General features: G+C 47.1%; 1 protein-coding gene across 1 annotated transcript in view; it reads right to left on the minus strand.

Annotated features, from left to right (window-relative positions):
- LOC8030370 (collagen alpha-1(I) chain) overlaps positions 1-22,498 on the minus strand; it is a 140,267-nt gene that overhangs the window by 17,308 nt on the left and 100,461 nt on the right. Inside the window, exons 34-38 of the mRNA XM_042294438.1 lie at positions 18,122-18,229; positions 16,501-16,716; positions 12,994-13,047; positions 12,363-12,562; positions 8,442-8,659 (exon numbers count right to left, since the gene is read on the minus strand). Of these exons, the coding sequence (XP_042150372.1) occupies positions 8,442-8,659; positions 12,363-12,562; positions 12,994-13,047; positions 16,501-16,716; positions 18,122-18,229 (796 nt within the window). The remainder of the gene's footprint in view (positions 1-8,441; positions 8,660-12,362; positions 12,563-12,993; positions 13,048-16,500; positions 16,717-18,121; positions 18,230-22,498) is intronic.

A 22,498-nucleotide genomic window follows, 5' to 3' on the forward strand; every position in this document is an offset into this window, starting at 1 on the left:
TGTTGTGGTCTTCGCAAGCGAATTCGACGAGCACCTGAGACGACTGCGAGCCGTGCTACAGGCCTTCAAAGCTGCTGGGCTGACCCTCAAGCCTTCCAAGTGTCGGTTCGCCTATGGTGAGCTCAAATTCTTGGGCCACGTCGTGAGTGCTCAGGGTGTAAGCCCTGATCCCGCCAAGACGTCTGCTGTCGCCGAGTTCCCGAAGCCATCAGACAAGAAGACCGTTCGAAGATTCCTTGGGCTGTGCGCCTATTACAGACGTTTCGTTCGTGACTTTGCGCAAATTTCTGCACCGCTGACGCATCTGACGAAAGACGACGTGCAGTTCCAGTGGGGAGAGGAGCAAGAGCAAGCGTTCGACGAACTAAAGCGAAGGCTCCAGTCGCCCCCTATCCTCGGACATTTTGACCAGTCGGCGGGGACTGAAATCCACACGGACGCCAGCAATACCGGTCTCGGTGCGGTACTCGTTCAGCGACAAGAAGGGGCAGAGAGAGTAATCGCTTACGCAAGCCGGGCGCTGTCTAAGGCAGAACAAAATTATTCAACGATCGACAAAGAATGTCTTGCTGTCGTCTGGGCGATAACCAAGTTCCGCCCGTACTTGTACGGGATCCCGTTTCGCGTGGTCACAGACCACCACGCCCTCTGCTGGCTCGCAAACCTCAAGGATCCATCCGGACGCCTCACCCGCTGGAGCCTTCGACTGCAGGAATTCGACGTAACCATTGTGCATAAGTCCGGCCGCAAGCATAATGACGCTGACTGTTTGTCTAGGGCTCCAGTCGAACCTCCAATCTCCGGCGCGGACGACGATGACGACGCCCGTTTTCTAGGCGCACTTGACGCTACCGACATGAGGGCACTGCAACGCGACGACGCGGAACTTAGCTCCGTGATCGACAGCCTCGAAGGTCGAGGAGGCTCTGTCCCACGGGTCTTTTCTCGGGACCTACCGAGCTTTGTCCTGCGGCGAGGCGTGCTCTTCAGAAAGAATTTCGGAACCAGCGAAACCCCCTGGCTACTGGTTGTCCCCGCCAGCCTCCGAGAAGAAATTTTTCAAGCGTGCCACGACGACCCAACGGCCGGACATCTCGGCTACAGCAGGACCCTTGCCCGGATTCGTGACAAGTACTACTGGCCGAAGCTTCCGAAGACCGTCCATCTCTACACACGATCGTGCCATGAGTGCCAGCGACGCAAGAAACCACCGTCAAAGCCAGCAGGTCTCCTTCAGCCGATTACCCCGCCAACCAAGCCCTTCCAGCAAATTGGAATGGATTTGCTGGGTCCTTTTCCACCGTCGACGATGGGGAACCGCTGGATAATCGTCGCCACCGATTATCTCACTCGTTACGCTGAGACGAAAGCCCTTCCTTCGGGGACTGCTGTCGAAGTCGCCAAGTTCTTCATCGAGTCCATCGTCCTCCGCCATGGCGCCCCCGAAGTACTGATCACAGACCGAGGGTCATCGTTTATGGCACAGTTGACCCAAGAGATCCTGCGTCTAAGCCACACGGAACACCGTCGAACAACGGCATACCATCCGCAGACCAACGGGTTGACGGAGCGGCTCAACAAAACAATCGCCGACATGGTCTCTATGTACGTCGACGTGGAGCACAAGACCTGGGACGAAGTGCTGCCCTACGTCACGTTCGCCTACAACACAGCCGTGCAAGAGACCACAGGAGTGACGCCCTTCCAGCTGGTGTATGGCCGGGCGGTGACGACTATGCTAGACTCAATGTTGCCGCACGAGTCAGTCAATGACGGGAGCGATGACGCCCAGGTGGTTGCTCAACGGGCAGAAGAGGTCCGCCAGCTAGTCAGACTACGAATTCAAGACCAGCAACATGTCGACGCTCACCGGTATAATCTTCGTCGCCGCGACGTCCACTTCCAGCCCGGAGACAGAGTTTGGGTGTGGACGCCGATTCGTCGTCGCGGTCTCAGCGAAAAACTCCTGAAGCGCTACTTTGGGCCCTACAAGATCATCCGACGCCTCGGCGATCTGAACTACGAAGTTCTACCCGACGGAACGCGCCCATCTGCAAGACGTCAGCCGCGACCCGAGGTGGTGCATGTCGTCCGGCTGAAGCCGTATTACGAACGATAGGACTCTCCACTCTCGTCGACGAGTGAACCGTGGACTGTGAACTCCGGCTAGCAATTCTGCTGTCCTTTTGTTTTTTTGTTTTCCGTTTTTGTGCTGCATCGGGACGATGCACTTTTAAAGGGGGGGATAATGCCGCGCCCAGGGCTGAGAAAGCAACGCTCGGTCACGGACTTCCAGAAAGTTCTCGTTTATTCATGTACCGCTCGTAACTTCTATCATTTATTCCTGCTTTTGTTTTCTAGAAAGTGCATGTTCATTCTCGCCCGATCACGCGACGCTCGAGCCGCTTTCGCCGAATCTTCGAGATAGCGACGCACTCTAGATAAGAGGCCGCCCGCGATCTTGTCGGGTCAGTTTTCGCCCCAGCGTTCGACTCTGCTGACACGCCGACTTCGACGCCCGCGACGCTCTGCTTTCTTCTGTTTCCTTCTTTATTTTTGGCACAAGTTCGCCACATTAAACGTTTATTTATTTCTGTTCATTTCTTGTTTATTCGTCACCACCCGTGACAATATACCAGTCTTGGGTAAGTTACTTTTTAAAAAGTAATTCGTTACAGTTACTTTCAGAAAAAAGTAGCGAGATTACCGTTATAGTTACTGCAACAAAAAAGTAACTCGTTACAGTTACTTTTAAAAAGTAACAACGTCACTTTTCAGTTACTTTTCTATAATGAAAAAAATTAGGAAAAACTAGAAAACGCCCCTCACCAAGTTTTATTGCATAAAATTAAAAAGTATGCTTTTTACTTCATACTGTAACTTAGCAGAAGTTGCTTCTCGAAATTAGTGTTTGAAAATTTCCAGGTTAGAGTATTGGCGCAAGTCAAAATACAAAACATTCGCAGTGCGGAGTACTGGCGCTAATCAAAATACAAAACATGCGCACTGCCCTCAGCGTGTATTGCTGTTTCACGGGTGATTCACCCGATTAAAAAGCATTTTCACAGAAGAAAGAAAAACCACCACATAGATAGTGCTTCAAGACACTAAGATTTAGGTGTTCAGTCACAAAGTACAAGGGCATATGCAAAGATAACTAAATTTTTTTTTATGAAATCTGCACGTGGCTATATTTGGGTCGTGACTCTAAGAGAAAATGTACTATTCAGAAGTTTGTGCAGTTGGCACTCGAAATGTCAGAATAGACGTTTTGAAAAGTGCAAGGAATATCTAAATTGTACTCGTTCAGTGATATATTATTCATCAAACACTGGAAAGTAACGACAAAAGTAACGTCGTTACTTTCATTGTTACCTCAGAAAAAAGTAATAGAACTACAGTTACAAGTTACATTTTAAAAAAGTAACTCGTTACAGTTACAAGTTACCAAAAAAGTAACGAAATTACAGTAACGCATTACTAGTAACACGTTACTACCCAAGACTGCTATAAACATGCCCTGCAGAAAATTTTCTTGCCTCCTTCTTAGCTTCCACTTGATGAGCAGTTTTCATCTGCCATGCTCCAGCCATGTTGCTACACGTAAAAGGAAGCAACTAGCGAATCTTTCAGCGGTACCGAAAGACGTGTGTCAAGATTTATCTATCTGCCTGCGCATCCATGCTTGCGTCATCTCTGTGACTTGGCCTAGGCTAGACCTTGTGGTCCGAAGCTTGGTTCACGAGTAGTGTCTAAAGTGTCTGACGCATTAAAGTTTTGTTCGCTCGGCATGCGTAAGCTCGAATAAAGCTTACTATTTTCTTATTTTGTGCACTTTACCTTCTCTTTGTTGCGAAACAATCGAATGCCCCCACTGGACAGCGATGTACTATGGGTGTTTCTTGCGAGTCGAAGTGTCAAAGTTGCACTTCAAACAGTACGTGCGATCTACCCCGATTGTGAAAAACTTAAATTTCGCAATACCAGAGCGCTCAAGACGAAAAAAGACTCACCGCAAGAACCGTACAAAGAAAGAGGCGTGACTTACATACCAATTGTTCTGCAAAAACGGCTTAACATACGGAAGTGCGACTCGTAGTCCAGAAAATATGGTATGCCTCACCCAATGCCCATTCTCCGCTGAAATGTAGCTCTAGAGGTCCACACCAGATGTCAAAGTTTTGGCATTAACCGTTATCTTCTTAAAAAATTATAAATTATTTTATGAAATTTTCAATGGGAAAATAGGGCCCATCTTTGCCCGTTTTCGGTAACTGGTGCTACAGAGCTCCGTGTATTATAAGAGGTTCCCTGACTGCCATTTTCCAATGAAAAATTTCAGAAAATCGCTTATAACTTTTGAATGAGACAATGACTGGTGCTGAAACTTTGGCACCTCTAGCGCTACGTTTGGGTGGAGGATGAGCGTTCGGTGATGCATAGTTTATATTTGCGGCAAAAAAAACCCTATATATATTTTTTGGGGGACACCCTGTAGACGGCATGGTTCCTCCCTTGAGAAACATGCTTCTCTCATATATGAACATTAGCGGTGCTATTTTTCCACACAATGATGAGCATTGTATTTGATGATGCATCATCATTTTGGGCTGATGGTCATGATGATTAACAATAACAATAACATAAGGTGGTAATGGCTTGGTTCCAAAATGTCGATACAACTAGGCAGGCACGTAGCCAGGGGGGAGGCCCATGGGACCCGGCCCCCCCCCCGATATCTTTCGTTCTGCTGAAACCTCCCCTTTCCCCTTCCCCTCATACAGCATTTTGTCATGGGCGACCCCTCCCGAACTTAAATTCTGACTACGTGCCTGCAACTAGGCATAGGCGAATAGAGGATTTTGGGTCCAAATTGAATACGAAGCGAATAGGGATTTTGGCCAAATAATTTTGAATTGAATAGTTTGAATAGTACGAGCAACAAATAGCACTTAAACTAAAGTTTTATATGCACTTTTATTTGGTATTAGAAGTACTGTAATTGTTAATTTCGAGTGTACTGAGTTGGGGAGCACGAAATGGCCGAAATTGTCAGAAGCTTGTGCCACCTGGCCGGAAATCCAAGCCAGAGTATTCGGAAACGTAGAACAATTCGATATTGTCGAATAATTCGATTATGTCAAATGCTTAAATTCGATTGGAAGCAAATGCCGAATAGAACAGAATTCGTTGAGCTATTTGTAATAACCGAACAGTATTCGCCCATCCCTAGATATTCCACTTGCCTATCCCCAAATACCAAGAGCATAAAAACCCACCAGCATCTTTCCACCAGACAAACATGAACAACCGTCATCTTGCTTAACTATCCATCCGCATTTGCAGGTCTAGCCAGCTTGTAAACTGAAACACGCTGGCAATTTGTTTTTTTTTTTCAGCTTTCAACGAACACGGTAAGAAAAAAGCCTTAAAATTATTTTAACGTACACAGAATTTAGAAGCATTGTGTAGCTACTTCTTTACATAATCACTGCACAGATTTAGGCATTTGTCATGACGTGCCACGAACGTTTGGATGCCCTTTCCAAAGAAGATTATGAACCGAGATCTCGGTCATGTCATTGTATGCCAACAAGAATATTGGTCACCAAAGACGCTCTTCCCTGGACCCCATAATCAAGGACGCCTGTGCATCCTCCCCCATGACATTGTGCGGTGCCCTCCATACCGACCGATGGTCTTGTGGGTGCATAATGGAATCACTGAGAGCCCAGAAGGCCACCTTCCTTGAGGAGGGCACCCAAGTTTTCGTGAGACATCACAATAATTATACCTAAATCTGCGTGGTAATTACGGAAAGTACTACATATAGCTACAGAATGTGTCTAAATTTTGTACATAATAGTATGAGTCTTCTAGCACTCTAGTTTTTGAACCCAATACAGTATAGACCACTTACAACGTAACCGCTTATAGTGCAGGACCGGGTATAACGCGGCTTTTTTAAACCACCGGTTCGCCTCCCATAGAACTCCATGTATTTACATACCGCTTAAAATGCAGGCGCGCGAAGGGAAATACCGGTTATAGTGCGGTTTCTGGAAGAGCCCGGCGGCCGTGCCGACTGACCGGCGCAGCGAGCACGCTTCCCTTTGCGGCGCTAGATAACGGCGCGAGCCGCGAGCGGCACTAGCGGGGCAAGGAGGTTGCTCGAAGAAGCCGGGAGATGCGAAGAGAGAGGCTGCAGTTGCCATAGCGACGGAGGGACGCACGCACGTGTCGTTCTCGTGCGTGCGTCCCTCCGCTGCGATGGTTGGAAACAACCGCAACGACAGACCAATCGCAGGTCGAGGAGAAGTGTTCGCGCGCGTTGCATGCCGGCAGTCCGTACACACTATTGGCTCTCTCCTTTCCCCCCCAACCTCTATTACAACGCTTCTCCTCCTCTCCGGTCGCGGGCCGGCTGCGTCTATCCGCAAACATGGCGTTGGTTTTGATCGTCGACGTAGATCGCGTGATGGAGGCTCATCGTTCCGCGTAAAAGCGCTACCCTTGACTGTGAATTTTCGTTGTGTGTCGTTATGATAACCCAGCACGTACTAGAAGGGAAGATCCACCTACTCGTGCGGCGATGTCGTGGCGGCACTCTCAAGACGGCAGAAACGCCCGTGTCGTCGTGTTTGTTTACTTCGACTACAGTGGTGCTTTCTGTGTTTTCGAACATCGCCCGGATTTCTTATTTGGAGCATTTCATGCCTGTGCTCAAGTTTAAGGTATTACTGGCGCGTACCGTATAAAGGATGCGAATTTTCACGCGTTTTCATCGCCGGAGAAAAGTGATTAGGGTTAGCCATCCTGAACGCTCGCAACGTCCGTCCGCAACCCGCGACGCTGTTAAAAGGCTGCGCCAAGCAAAAGTCGCTCATTTCTTTCAAAATGTGTGACACACTTGAGACAGAACTGTTCTAGTCTGGTGAAATAAAGACTTTCCTCAAACTAAGCTTTATTTTTCACCTAACATAAAGTAAATTCTTTTACAAAGGTAAGTAGTCTCATGGCATGTATTTTGGCCTGAAAAATTGATGTTTTGGTTATAACGCGGTACCGCTTATAGTGCGGATTTTTGCGACTCCCGCGACATACGTTATATGCGGTCTACACTACTGTAAATGACGTAATACAGTCAAACCTCGATGTAAAAAATTTATATGTAGCAAAACCCTCGATGTAACGAAGTACATAACTTTTTTCTAACCGCAAGTGTATGCACACCGTGTATTTTTGACCTCTATGTAACGAAGACCCGTCTGCCGACATTTCTATGTAACGAAGTTTCACGGACAATTCGGCACAAACATTTGGGTCCCAAAGGAGATTTTGGGAAAAACATGCGCTGAAACGGGCCCCCAATAAAGCGCAAAGGTTGAAACGGGCCGAATCTGGCAAATGGGGTGTACAGAACAGCCACTAAAGGACACTAGAGCCGTCGACCTTTTGTCCGTTGGCTTCGTTCGCGCTGCGTAGTTCGTTTCGAGGCCTAACTAAAAGCGTGCATTTCTCGTTGTCCTGGGCGATGGAGCCTTGAAGGCGATGAAGCCACCTCTAACAATGTCGACCTCGACAACTCTCTATTTGCCGACTCTGCTGTCATGCGACGGAAAAGGTGACCGACGAGGCGATGGCTAGCGATGTTCGTGGGAGCTCATGAGACGGGGACGACATCAAACCTGACGAGAAAGACACTTGCAATGTGCCCAGTAACCGTGAAGTGGTGGACGCGATCAATGTCTTAAGGCGGTTCGCGAGCACACAGCAAGACGAAGACGCAATGCAGGCCATCTGGCTATACGAACGTCGTGTGATGCCAATAATAATGCCAAGAGTGTCCCAGAAAAAGGTGACGGACTAGTTTCAACCGAAATAAAGGCGTCCTCGGTGAGTTTTGTGCACCCGAGAAACATTTGTGGAAACTTTCTTTAACGTTTGCTCCGAATTTCTATGTAGCGAAATTTCAATGTAACTAAGTAAATTCCAAACTTTACTGACTTCGTTACATCGAGGTTTGACTGTTTTTGCGAATTTCGCGAATCGCCTACAATTCATGAAGAATAGGCCCTGCAAACAATTCTGGCAAAAATGTAAACACATTGATATCTATGTTGAGATCCCAATGCGTCGCGAAAATTAATACCCGCAAATTATTGCAAATTATTCCAAAACTTCAGCTTTGGCCTAAATCGCAAATACTGAGCCCGCAAAAAATAAGTCGTTTACAATAATTGGAAGTTAAAAAGGAAACAGCATTCTAAAAAAGAATGTTTATGGCACCGCGAGAGATAAAAAAAACTTCAGCCCCATACAAGTAGTTTAGTTTAGTTAAAATTAATTTAGTTTTAAACAAGTAGCTTAGTTTAGATAAGTCTAGGTTAGGTTAGTAAGATGCATGCTGCACCGCGAGAAAGTCTGAGGAAGGCACCCACCGTCGGGCAACTCTGGGTGCGCCATGGCCAGGTCCCGACAGGTCTTGGCGGGGGCGTCCTTGTCCCCTGTGGGGCTCCGCAGGCGCTCGTACTCCTCCACCAGCTTGCGGTAGTACTCAAACACAATGCGCTTCTTCTCTTCCACCGGGACGCTGGCGTCAAACAGTTTGGCCGGCTCGTCACCGGACAGCGGGTCTGGGCCCTTCACCTGACCCTGGCTGCGATAAACGTTGCCCCCCCCACGTCTTTTCAAGGGGATGTGCCGGTGCTTCGAGTGCACCTTTATCGCCGTTAAGTATTTAAATCGACCGCATAAAGTTCTAGCTTAGAGGCAGAAGAAGAGGGTTCGGATCGCAAGCTCGAGCAAACGAGTCAATGTGCTAAGCAGTATCCCCCAAAGCCGGCGTTTCTGTCCTTCAAACGACCTCAACATTCCTTCACGGAGTCAATGAACTAGCAAAGGAGCGTTTCAAAATTGCAACAATTGCGTGATGTCGTAAGGGTCGCAGCTATGGGCTCCGGATAGTTAAACCATAGTTAAAACATAAAGTTACTAGCAATTCTATTGGCAAAGAAAACAGTCTAATGTATGAAAGGAAAATGAGTGACGCGGGAGGACTTTGAATGTCTAGAATGATTGACACAACGCAAACACTACCAGCCTCGGGTAATCTTTGTTATCTCGATCCAAGAAAACACCGAAACCCATCGCTCGCAATTTCTAAACTATCTCAGCTGTGCCTCGCACCACGCTACGTGAAACGTTTGTGGGTCCAGGCGCTCCCCCAAGTCAGCCGCTGCACCTAGCATTCCAATGCCAAATGGTGAGGCTCGGCGCATGCCTGCTGATGAGAGGCGCAGACGAATGCGAGCGGCTCAAGTGTTACGGTACGTTGTAGCCACGGAACAAAGGCTCGTGGCGGACATAATAATCGTGCGTTCTAATCAAGAGTACAAGATCCCGATTTTGTCTTATCATAGCAGCCGCCATCCTACTATTTTGCAAACTTTTCTCGCAACTTTTGGCTCCGGTTGCCACCGACGTCGTCTGGACCCTAGAGTGTTCGACGTTGACGGCGATAAACCAGCCAGCGCGGTTGACCAACCATTTATATACTTTGTTTTACCTTAAGTAAAAGGGCAGTCAATGCCAGGGGCACCAACCAAACAGCGTCAAAGCGCAACATAGTGACTTTTGTCATTTTACTGCCCGTGTTCTTTCATTGGGTTAACCAATCACGTGCAGCGAATGTCCCGTGACTGGCATTTTTGGTGCGTGCATTCGTGGTTGCATCTGATCGAGCTTTTGACTGTGCTTTGACCTAAGATGAACAAACTATACGGTGAGTATAGAGATGCCGCGAAATACGTATTTGTACTGTATTTCTTTTCTCCTACTTACCTGAACATTAGGGTCAACCAATATTGAAATACCGTCAAATCTCGTTAATTCAAACTCTCTTAATTCAAATTTGTGAATAATTAAAACTAACATGCGGGTCCCATCCTATGCATCTCTATGGGAGGAAACTCTCAGTAATTCAAACTTTGCTTTATTCAAACAAATTTTCGGTCCCCCTCGAGTATGAATTAACGAGATTCGACTGTATTTTAATCTTTTTCTTCGTTTAAGCCCATCTCAATGCAGGTGTGGCGAAATTTTTAGCAAAAATAGCATTTTGGCAAAAGGTGTAGCAAGCTTTAGTTCATGGCGATGTTTGGTGCAAATGGCACAACCCAGAGCCGTTTATACTGAGAGAGTTTGGCCGATGGGCGGAGCTTGTTGGCCGCTAGAACAAGCGGATTTCGCGATAACACAATATGGCGTTACTTCTTTGTCTTGTTCATTCCTGTGAAATCGCGTAGAGTTCCTATGAGTCAGATCCACAATATGGCGGACGGAAGTAGTCATCCCCCGGTTGTCAGACTACGCTGCTGTGGTTGTCAGACTGTCAAAATCTCCTTAAGAAGGCCAAACTCTCTCAGTATCAACGGCTCTGGCACAACCCATTGAGGCTGATTTACATGTTTGCACTGGAGTGTGGCTGACTGCATTGCAAGCGCTTGTGACCGCTTACAATGAGAGAACCCAGTGGGGCCACCCATCGGCTAGCCCTGGCCCACTTGCGGTCTGCACGCATTTTCAAATTTTATAATTGCCATTCTTTCATCGAAGCTGGAAATAATTCTGACAATGCTATAAACTACCATTTTTCATAAATAGTGCATAAATTTGATATCACCAATACCATAAATTATCAGTCCAATTAGACGCAGATCGGAAGAGTTCCAGGGCTACCCAACAGATGGCGCCAGGTGCCAGTGTGTTAAGGGGGGACACTGGCTAGAGATATAACTTCTAAACTACTCAAGTGATCGGAATCAAATTTGCAGGAAAGATTTAATGTCAAATGTAGGCGTATTGTGCAAACTTCCAGCTCTCTAGGACAAGTTTACATATTTGCCTAAGAAGATGTGTCACTCTTAGTTAAGAAATTTATGATTTGCAAATAAAGCTATTAAACACCATCTTGACTGCTTGAGTATAAAGTGGGGGATGTGGAACTTTGGGCTATCTAGTCTTTATAATTCAGATTTAAATATTTCAAGAAGCGTCATAACCTCAAAATATGAGATGCTCATCAGTCGCAAGTCAATTTTTGAAAACAGTTTTTCTGAGAGAGGACTTTAACTTAAAACTTATAAAAGTAGATACCCCGATTCCCCAGTAAATTTCAGTTCCGAAACATGTTGAGTGTGGTATCAGAACACTTTTACCTTTGAACAAAAGATTCCCTCATGTAAAATTTGCAGTAAAACTGAGAAAAATGCATTCAAAGATTGAACTCTTACTTTGATACTGCCTCACAATGTGTTGAAATTATTTTATAACAACATAACTACTTGGCATATGGTTATGAAATTTAGTGTCAGGGTGCATAATTAGATTCTAAAACCAAACCCCTCAAACTGAAAAAAAAACAAAAAAACATTGAAGTTCAGGTTTATGTTTCGGCTTGAAGACGTGTTCCAGGAGCTGGGGCAGGGTGAAGTGTTTTTTAGGCTTGTGCGAATATTTGAAATTTCGAATAGTAGTTTCGAATGATAGACTATTCAATATTCGCTTCGAGAGGAACTGCACTATTCGCGTTTTTCGAAGTGTTGATTGCGAGCACTCAACGGGGCTAACTGCCCCGTTGAGTGCTCTTCTTTCCGAGCACCGGTGCATAGCGGAGAAGCAATACCCGCGAAAGCGAGCTCCGCGGGTGTTGCTTCTCCGCATTACATCGGTGCTCGGTAAGATGCGCACTTAACGGAGTAACCCGCCGTGATAAACACTTGGAAAAGTATGAATATTGCAATTGCGTTCTTGGAAGAAAAGCATACATTCAAAGCGGGATGGTGCACGCGTGCCGGCTGTATTTGGGAATAAATAGAAACTTTGTGAATGTGTATATCTACATTGTAGCAAAAGTTTCAAAATTAAACTGATTGTTATGCAAGAGTACTATATTAGGCAGAGATGCCCTTACAACCTGCGTTCAATAAGTGCAATTATTTATTTTTTAATTCGAGATTAAAAAAGACATATTTTATATAGCAAACTTTGTAAATTCACTCAATTGGGTATAGTTGGCCCTCTCTATGGGATTCATTTTATGTCAAATTCGTTGTTTACTTGCCATCCCAAGACATCAGACCTTATGAAGACACAGTTAAAAAATATAGATAAACTTAGCTTATAAATTAACAAGTGGAACAACCTTCGCAAGTTAGCTGGGTTTTCGTCTAAGCATTACGCAATGGTAGTGAAAGGCATAAAAAACTATTCGATATTCGAATCGACAATATTCGGCCAAAACCAGTATTCGCTTCGAACTCAAAATCCACTATTCGCACAAGACTAGTGTTTTTGCTCACCCCATGATGGCGTGCAGGGCAGCAGCGTCGTAGCCGAAGGGTTCGCCCGGACGGCCAGGGGGTCCGGCGGGCCCGGGGTTGCCGGGCGTGCCCGGCTTGCCGGCCTCCCCCTGGGGGCCCCTCAGGCCGGGTGCACCCACCAGGCCCTGAGGCCCCTGCGAGCCGTCCCTCCCGGGGGGACCGCGGGGGCCCGCGGGACCCTGCAACGAGCGGGGCGGTCGGTCGATGTCGGCGCTGCAGATCTTCGGGAGCCCACTTTTGCGTTCCTCGCGACGGACCTTTTGCTAAATTACCCAACGACCGAGGAGCGTGCCGAGGGTGTGGTTACGCGCACTGAACATGCTGGCTTCTACAGCGGTAACTGATCTAAAGCAAAACCTAAAACAAATGGCGCTTCATAAAAAAAATTTGCAAACAAATTTTCACTTGTGGTGTTGTGTTGCATGCGGAGTGAGAATGCGCTAGAAATGTACAGCTGTGTATAAAAAATGTAAGCCAAAACCAGCACTATAAAAGGCACAATTTCTTTTTTTACTCTCTTAGTTGATTTAGCTTAGACCCCGAGAATTAGTGAACTGTTGCAAACTTGCTAAAATTCCGTGACAATGAAGTTTGGGAGTGGAGAACTCACGGGGCTTCCTGGTGGGCCGGGATGGCCGACGGGTCCCTTGTCTCCCGGCGGCCCCTGGAGACAAAGGGGTCAACTTCAGAAACTGCAGCAAGCATCAAAAATAAAGTGTGTTCTCGCCACAAATTCAGACGGCCCCTCCTCGCCACCCGTGGCCACTGGAGTTGCTCGGCACAAATTGGCAATACACTGCGTTGCGTGTGTAGTCACGCACCCTCGTGGAGCCACCGGTGGCACTGGATTAAGAGCTACCCACTGCATTTGTGTGCCTGGATTGCCTGGGCCTGCCAACAGCTAGACACAAAGCCTTGTAACAGCTAGAGAGGAATCAACCTCATGAAGATAGCGGAACCAAACTGCTTATATCTGGTGACGGGTTCTCAAACTGGGTCCCCAGCAATCCAGGCATTTCCGAAGTACCCCCTCGGATTAATTAAGCGCTAAAATACTCACTGTCGTTGCTGCAGTTAACTACTAAAGCACATTACAGCTGGGAACTGGTGCGGAACCAGCCAAAGACTTCCTGGTTCGCACACTCTATTTTTCAAGGGGCACGTAAGGTCCGTGCTCCGGAGCGTGACAGTTTGGCGCGTTGTTCCCTAAACAGAGAGGATGGCCGCCTGAGGCCGACACTCGAGCGCTCTCTTCGTGCACCAAGGTTTCATCAAAGTGCGAGTGACTTCGTCGCGCTCCGCGACGTCATTTCCCCAAACACGATGGCTGCACTGACAGAAGCATTGCCGGAACCAAGGGTGCAGTCAAACCGCTGCCCCTTTTCAGTCGAATAATCGTTAATCCAGCAGGTAAAATTTATTTGATTAGAAACTCAAGACAGCAATTAGCATTTGGAAAAAGGTTTGTAAGTGCATATCTTGCCTAAAAATGATTTATTGCACTATCTATCAAATGGCAGCATGCCGGTAGCACATCAATGTTTTCTGTCTCGCGCCACAAGACGGAATTTACGGAACATCTCCGACAAGTTTGACAGTTTCCTGTGTCGACAAGCGAGTTTAAGAATGTTGTCTTTCTCTTAAATCTGGGCATGGTCAATAAATACAACGGGTCAAGGTAACTTTCTGCATATCTGCTCGAAGTCTCTAAACCTTTCAGGAGTGTTAAAACTCTTTTAAAAAACTTCATAGCGTTCTGCCTCTTTTTTTTTACACTTTGGTGTTCCCCACAGGCATTGATTAATTCATTCTCGTAATAGTCTTGGCTTCAGCCACATGTATTAACGAGATGTCAGGTTCATAATAATCGTGCGGTCGAAAAGTTGCTCGTGCGGTTCGTTGATAGTTTTGGTTGTTTCCCGCTCCTGTATGCTATGTTGCATTTAGTTGCTGTGGTCGGAGTATGAAACCCGGAGCGTTGGGTTAGGAGTAAAGGAGCGCGGACTCAACGCACCCAATGTGAACACGACTACAACAGTTTTAACAACTTACTTATACGAGATAACGATCAATGATATATTTTACCTAAAATACTACCAGAGTAATAGCTTTCATTGCAAGAAAGAAAATTGGAAAAACCAGTATCATTTGTTTGTGCCGTGTTGCTCTCTGTATGCTATTGTTAACAAAATCAGTATGCTCTTGCATCACATTATTGCCTCAATGCCACAGGGAAGGGGGGGGGGGGGGGAGCTTCTTGCCAGATATGGCAGATGCACCTCGAGAGAGAAAACTTTAAAAAATCCTAACGAAGATATGGCATTAAGGGGGCAATTGCACTAGAGCTGAGCATCAGCGATTTTGTTGTAGTGTCTCTTCATCAAAGGAAAATCGTTTCCTCGGTGGCACGATGGCACACAAAAAGCACAAGCAAGAGCCTTCGCAGTACATGCAGTTCACTTTGCTGCTGAGTGCACAAGTGCGCTGTAAGACGTTCCCACTTCAAGAGCAATCGCTTACTGCACACTTTGCACTATACACCAACTCATGTTTACAAACAAACCGGAGCGCCCGGAGCGCCCCTAGCAGACGCCACCGGCGCCGCGCATGCGCGATGGGGGTGTGGGCAAAAGCTCGCCGTCGCCCATAAACAAACCATTGAAATGCGGTGTTGTCGGCGCCAGTGTGAGTCCCCGCGCTCTTTTTCGCGTTGGAATTGTTGATTCTACGTCCTCCTAACGATGTCTGACTACTTGAGCAGCGTCAGCTAAATTAACGAGGCTCGTTAAACCGCAAAACTTCGCGTGAATAATCTGATATGCGGCGATTCATTCCGCGTGGACGCCGCAGAACGTACGCTAAAGCCTGATTCACATGATGAGATTTCGCTCGCAATTTTCAGTAGCGACGTCGCTCTGACTGCAAAAGCGTGAACCGTAGCTGAGATGGTCGATGTCGATACTGAAAATCGCAAGCATAATCTAACCAAGTGAGTCAGGCATAACAAGTCGGTGATGGCCAGTGGTAACAAGGATCAACATCTTCTTGTATCTACTGTTTACGTCGAGCCTGCTGACCAACCTTCAAACTTAAGTCTTTTGAGGCCTGCATTTAATTCTTATCGCAAGTACCGGGCCCACGTTTGGTCTACGGGCCGGTGTCCTCTAAAAGAGCAGACGACAAGCAGAAACGTTTGAAAGAGCAGACGACAGTTCGAACGATCAGGCGACCGTTTGAACTCGAAGACGCACTGAACGTAGTTCGCAGGTGGTCCGCACAACTTGACGGTTTTCCAGCGTTCATTTTAAACAAAACAAATAAATTTGATGGCCAGTAGTATCCGAGAATTTACCCCAAAATGCTTCCCGCCCAAGCAATCGTGGTCCGACGGCGTCTGGTTTTCCCTTTTCACTGGACATATCCGCGTTCTCGGACGAACCGAGCGCATGAAAACTGACCTTCAAACCTTTCTCGACTCTTTTAGTACAGCCCCAGTCGCAGCATTTTGACGAGAAGGCAAATTTTTGTCTGGTTCCTTTCAAAACAACGCAGGAATACACATCTCAAATGGGCACTTCCGCCCACAGCCCCGGACCGGAAGTGAGACCGACGCGCCACCACCGCGCCGTGACGTAACAGAGATGAGTTCGTGTATACCTCTCCTCCATTGAAGCTACACCCCAACGGACACAAAAACACTAAGAACTGGCCCTGTACATGGATCGCACGTGACATCATTGCACCATGCTGGCGGTCATTCTTGCCGAGCAAAACAAACTCTAAGGCGCAAAACGTGCGCCGCAGAATGTACGCGCTCAGCAGCAGGGCCACCAGAACGGCCGCTGACGTGATATCGGTGCAAGCCGCATAAAGACGCTATGTTTTCAAAACGTAATTGGGGAACTCAGTATCCTTTAAAGGGGCCACGGCAGTCGAGCAGTTGCCTTCTAGCTCACTAAAATTGCCTCTGGTGGGGCATTTAAAGACAGCAGGGTTCAGACTTGTCTGCCCAACATGACTCGTCGACAGTCACATCTAAAGTTCTTGTCAGCACTTGGCAGACAAACGAATGTGGGCCACCGATTTGATGGTGATCGTGGGGGGGGGAGGGGCTCACCGTTCCTCCTGGCAGCCCCTGGAGTCCGGCGAGGCCCCTGTGTCCCTTGGCGCCCCGCTCCCCGGCTGTGCCCCTGTCCCCCTTGGAGCCCTGGGCGCCGGGGGCACCGGGGGCCCCCCTCTGGCCCTGGGGGCCCTGGACCCCCATGGGACCAGCCTCCCCCCTCTCTCCCCGCTCGCCCGTCGAGCCCATGGGGCCGGGGGGACCCGGCTGGCCCTGCGTAACAGGAGAGAAGAAAGGGAACGATGGTTATAATTTCTAACAATATAAGTCCATGGCCTAGTTGGTTAAACATCACGAAGATCGCGTGAAATACAAAGAGCAAGGAGAAGACTGGACGAGACAAGATCCTGTCCCGTCCAGTCTTCCACTTGTCTTTTGTGTTTCGTGATAACTGTTCTATGGCTGTAAGCTCCCAGGTGGCACAGGTGTCCTATGTAGGTCCACAGGATATCCAGGGAATGTTAGGACACCCCGAGGACCACTGCAGAACCATATGTACACATTGCGACACTGTTAGCGCGAACACGACATCGGCGCATTTTTGCATTTTACTTCTAAGTAGTATTAGCGAACACGAAATTTTATCGCTTACATTATAGAACTAATTGAGCTCATTCCGTAGCAATAATGACTTGGATGACATCCCTTGGTTTCAAAAAGAAAAACTGGAAAACCGGCGATCGCTTGTTCGCGCTAACAGTGTCGCGCTCTGTACTGTCAGGGTTTCCATGGGTCTAACATGAATCTCTCGCTGTATGGCAGGGCTATAGCGTATAATGCTGCATATAAGTCTACCTTTCTGGAGATACCGTAAAATCCAGAGAGATAGCCCACCTAAACTCGAGAGAAAATTGGGTGAAAATAAGGAGTGAGCCAACTTTCAATGTACAATCAAAGAAAGTTGAAAAAAAAAAAAATTCTTAGATCATGCCTTTGTCAAGCTTGTTATCTCAGCAAGGGGCAATGAAGGAAAGATTTCAGAAGTTCCCAGTCAGCAATGTTCGCTTATATTTCGCCATAGCTAACTAGACATATTTACACCAAGGTCACCATTAATTCCAACACTATGATTACTAGAAGTGGGCCATCTTTCAGTGTTTAAAAGAAAATAGCAAATCAAGCCAAGAATCAGGGTGGGTTACCTTTCGGTGGTGGGGAATCTTTTACGGTAGGTATCTCAAGGTTGAGTATCTCAAAAGTGAATATAAAAAAAATGTATCAATAAAATTTCCTAATTTTTTTTTTTGGTAAGATTTTTAAGGGTTTAGGCCTATATTCAGAATCGACCCATATGCAGCAATATACAGAACATAGCAAATCGTGACAGAACATAGCAAACGGTGACAGCTATGACCCCTACAAATCAACCGGAGCGTCGGTGCGAGGCACGTGACAACAGATCGCCGGAGTAGAGTCGTCCTGCAGGAAGTTGCTCCGGGATTCACTCTGCCCGAGGGGGTCGTACTATCCACTCTTTGCCAAGTGACATACGTCAAAACAAAGTAAAGATGAGGAAACAATGAGAAAAATCAAAATTCCTATCGGTCTGACACAAATCGCTGTCGGAGTTTTTGGAGCGGTGGTTGGAGAACGCGCAAGCCGGAGGGCGCCAGCTCACCTGCAGCCCCTGGGCGCCGGGCGGTCCCGGTTGTCCCGGTGCGCCGACGGGTCCCTTGTCTCCCGGACGTCCCGAGATTCCGGGGGGGCCTTCTTTTCCCGGGTGGCCCTGCACTCGTAAAACAAACACTGGCATCTCAAAAATGCTGGCGCCGCTGAGTCAGCAGAAGCAGCTTCGAGATGAGATGGAAATGATCCCGTCTCAAACGAGACTTCCTCCGAATCTTTCTACGACGTCACTAAAAAGTTGAAGCAAAGTTGGCGTCGGTAGACACAAACACATGAATGCTTGTGAGCATATGCAACAAGGGCGCTCACTATGTGGACAGCCTCCTAACAAAGTCCCCTATGAAATAATATTAACCTGATCATGACAATAGGATGTTCACAATTCATTAGAAAAAGAAAAAAAGTTTCAGACTTGGTGCTGAAAAATGAATGAAGACACCTCACTTTAGTATAATTTCATAACCCGAAGGTGGCCAGAAACCAATGTGACAATATTTCCTGACGGATGATATAAAATTTGTGCTCTGAAACCATTCAGTGGCCCAAGAATGCTATACATCATTCTTGGCGGTGCAGATGATGACTATGAATCGTTAGAAAGGGATGTGACAGAGGTGGGGGTTTATCGGGAAAGAATTGTCTCAAAAAGGTATGAGAGTGAGAAAAGAAAATGTCTGACAGAGCACAAATCATCTTCACTTCAAAATCCCGTATCGCAACCTGCTGCAAGTAAGAAAACATGACTACAGCAGCACCAAAAATAATACATTTTTTTGTGCAAAGCATTACAGTAGGGTGTCAAATCATAACCAAATTATTTCTTCACTATAAACAATTACAAAATGAACAAATACACATGAGCATCTGAAAAAAAACCAAAAAAAAACCAATATCAGTAATGTTAGCAATCAAGGCGGGAAGGCGGTTCTAATCAATCAATGTTTGGAGCATAAAGGGAACATTGCAGAGATGGTGCTTATAAAGAGGAGGTGTAGGATTTGAAACTTATAAGCTTATCACGAAGTAGAGAAGCTTGATAAAATATATTATGGCAAAGACAAAAACAAAAGATGTCACGGAGTGTACCGTATTTACTCGATTCTAAGCCGGCATCGATTCTAGGCCGACCCCGCAAAAACGGCAGGGCCGAAAAATAAAAAAAAAAATTCTCAATTCTAGGCCGACCAAAAAGTATAGCAAAAACACCATAAATTAAACACAGAACAGATTCTATCTGCAATGTACAGCACTATTTCTGTCACGAATCTGACGGTATGCTCACGGTTAATGTCCGCACTTTTCCTGATCATTCGTCGTCCTCACTGGTATCTTTGTCACTGTCCACTTCCCACAACGCGTGGTCATTCGTACCGTCCAGGGCATTCGAGATGCAACACTTTAGGAACGACTTTACTACCAGTTCCGCCGGGATGTCGTCTGATGTGGCCGCGATCCAGCTCGTGGTGCCTTCCCTTCCGCGGTCCTGAGAACACCATTCTTGTTGCCGCACATGCAAAGAGCTGATCACGCTGCTTTCTCCAGCGACGCACATTTTTTTCATCCACGCCGAAGTTACGCTGGGCTTACAGGTTGGACGAGTGTTCAGCAGCCAAGACAACTTTCCTCTTAAAAGCCGCAAAGTAGTGGCATCGACTGGTCGATGCCATAGCGTCGAGTAGAGACGAACGTTCCGTGCGTTCCGTGGTACACAGCGTATCTTCCCGAAACGATGTAGACAAGATGGCGTCCCGCGGTCATGGCGGAGCCGGATCCTCGTATCTAGGCCAACCCCCGAGTTTAGGATTTAATTTTTTGGGAAAAACTATCAGCCTAGATACGAGTAAATACGGTATTAGAGAAAACAGACCTAGAGGTTTTTTTAATAGAAATGCTGCCAGTGCGATCGTAATTAGTTAGGATGAAGCTTTCAGGCCAATTTAGGACAGATTCCATTAAACTGATTAGGGATGAAAGAATATGCACCCCACAGTGGCAGCATGCCCTACTTTTGGACGGAGAAGCGTTTTGTACAAAGTTATGGTAGTTTTAGTGAAGACAGACCAGGAAAGAAATTTCTCTTCAAATATCCTAACATATGGTTAGCACCACTAGTCACATACCGTATTTACTCGAATCTAACGCGTCCTCGATTGTAACGCGCTCCCATTTTCCAAGGTAAGAAAAAAAAAAAAAAAGAATGCGATGATTTTGATTGTTACGTGCACCAGATTTTGTAGGTTGGATACAGAAATTAAACTTTCTCACACTTGGAACAAAATGAACGGACGAAATGAACGGGGCTGTCTCTCGCCGGCAAGGTCGTCATCATGGCATCATAACGCTAACTGCATTGCCCGAATTTTTAGCAGCTTGTCGTCATGGGTCTCTGTACCACTTGCTGCTGTTGTATGTACAGTGTAGACCGCATATAACGTATGTCGCGGGAGTCGCGAAAATCCGCACTATAAGCGGTACCGCGTTATAACCAAAACATCAATTTTTCAGGCCAAAATACATGCCATGAGACAACTTACCTTTGTAAAACAATTTATTTTATGTGAGATGAAAAATAAAGCTTAGTTTGAGGAAAGTCTTTATTTCACCAGACTAGTACACTTCTCTCTCAAGTGTGTCACACATTTTGAAAGAAATGAGCGGCTTTTGCCTGGCGCAGCCTTTTAACGGCGTCGCGGGTTGCGGACGGACGTTGCGAGCGTTCAGGATTGCTAACCCTAATCCCTTTTCTCCGGAGATGAAAACGCGTGAAAATTCGCATCCTTCATACGGTACGCGCCAGTAATACCTTGAACTTGAGCACACGCATGAAGTGCGCCAAATAAGAAATCCGGGCGATGTTTGAGCACACAAATGCTTAGAAATAATCATCACTGTAGTCGAAGTAAACAAACACGACGACACGGGCGTTTCTGCCGTCTTGAGTGCGCCGCCACGACATCGCCGCTCGAGTAGGTGGATCTTCCCTTCTAGTACGTGCTGGGTTATCATAGCGACACACAGCGAAAATTCACAGTAAAGGATAGCGCTTTTACGCGGAACGATGAGATGAACGCCGTCTAAGACGACGATCACAACGTTGATCACAACCGATGCCATATTTGCGGACAAGCAGCCGGCCCGCGACCGGCATGCGACGCGCGCGAACACTTCTCGACCTGCGATTGGTCTGTCATTGCGGTTGTTTCGGATGTTTTCAAGGAAGCGGAGGGACGCACGCACGTCAACGACACGTGCGTGCGTCCCTCCGTCGCTAGGGCAACTGAAGCCTCTCTCTTCGCTTCTCCCGCTTCTTCGAGCAACCTCCTTGCCCCGCGAGTGCCGCTTGCGCAACGCTTGCGGCTCGCGCCACTCGCGCCGTCAGCGCCGTTATCTAGTGTCGCACAGGGAAGCGTGCTCGCTGCTCCGGTCGTCGGCGCGGTCGGCGGGCTGTGCCAGAAACCGCACTATAACCGGTATTTCCATTCGCGCGCCTGCGTTTTAAGCGGTATGTAATTACATGGAGTTCTATGGGAGGCGAACCGGTGGTTTAAAAAAACCGCGTTATACCCGGTCCTGCACTATAAGCGGTTACGTTGTAAGTGGTCTATACTGTATTCTGCAAGCGGGTCTTCTATTTAGGGAAATCGACCCTTCTTTGGTCCACTGAATCCCTTCCGCGTTGACTTGCTGGCCAAAATCCTATCTTCCTGCTTGCACTAGTCCCACACGCAAGTTTCTGGAATGCTAAACGCACGTGATGCCGCCAGATTTCCATCGCCCTCTGTGCACATTATCACTTCTCTTTTGAATCCAACATCATGGTGAATGCGACGTGTCTTTGCAGTGGGAACTTCCATGCTGATACGAATGCAAGAAAAACACGACTACGCTAAGCGCTGGCTACGCTCTAAGCCTCTCAGCTTCTCAGAGCGTAATGGAGCAGCCATCTTGAAATATCGATGGCGATATGGTAGCGCAGTTTTGGGTCACACTCGATTCTAGCGTGCATGCTTTTTTGGACAAATTTCCCCAGAAAAAGGGTGCGTGTCAGGTTCGAGTAAATACAGTATTTGACACGGATATTCCCGGAAAGATCAGATGTTATACAGTCAAATGCCCTTACAACAAATTCCGCAAGACCGGCAAACTTAAGTTACTTTTTTTCTCTCTAAGGATCGAGCGAGACAAACCTAACGCGCCAATTTGAATCACATACCGCCGCACCTGCGCGGCACTGGGGCCCATTCGACTCTACCATCCACCAGAGCTGCATTCAAACAGAAATCTGCAACTCGAAATGCCGCAACCTCAGCCCCGTATTCGTTTCAATTCCCACTCGGGCGGTTTTCTCACGATCCTGATACTGATGGAT

The sequence above is a fragment of the Ixodes scapularis genome, unplaced genomic scaffold (assembly GCF_016920785.2).
Source record: "Ixodes scapularis isolate PalLabHiFi unplaced genomic scaffold, ASM1692078v2 PGA_scaffold0__279_contigs__length_252992795, whole genome shotgun sequence".
NCBI lineage: Eukaryota > Metazoa > Arthropoda > Arachnida > Ixodida > Ixodidae > Ixodes > Ixodes scapularis.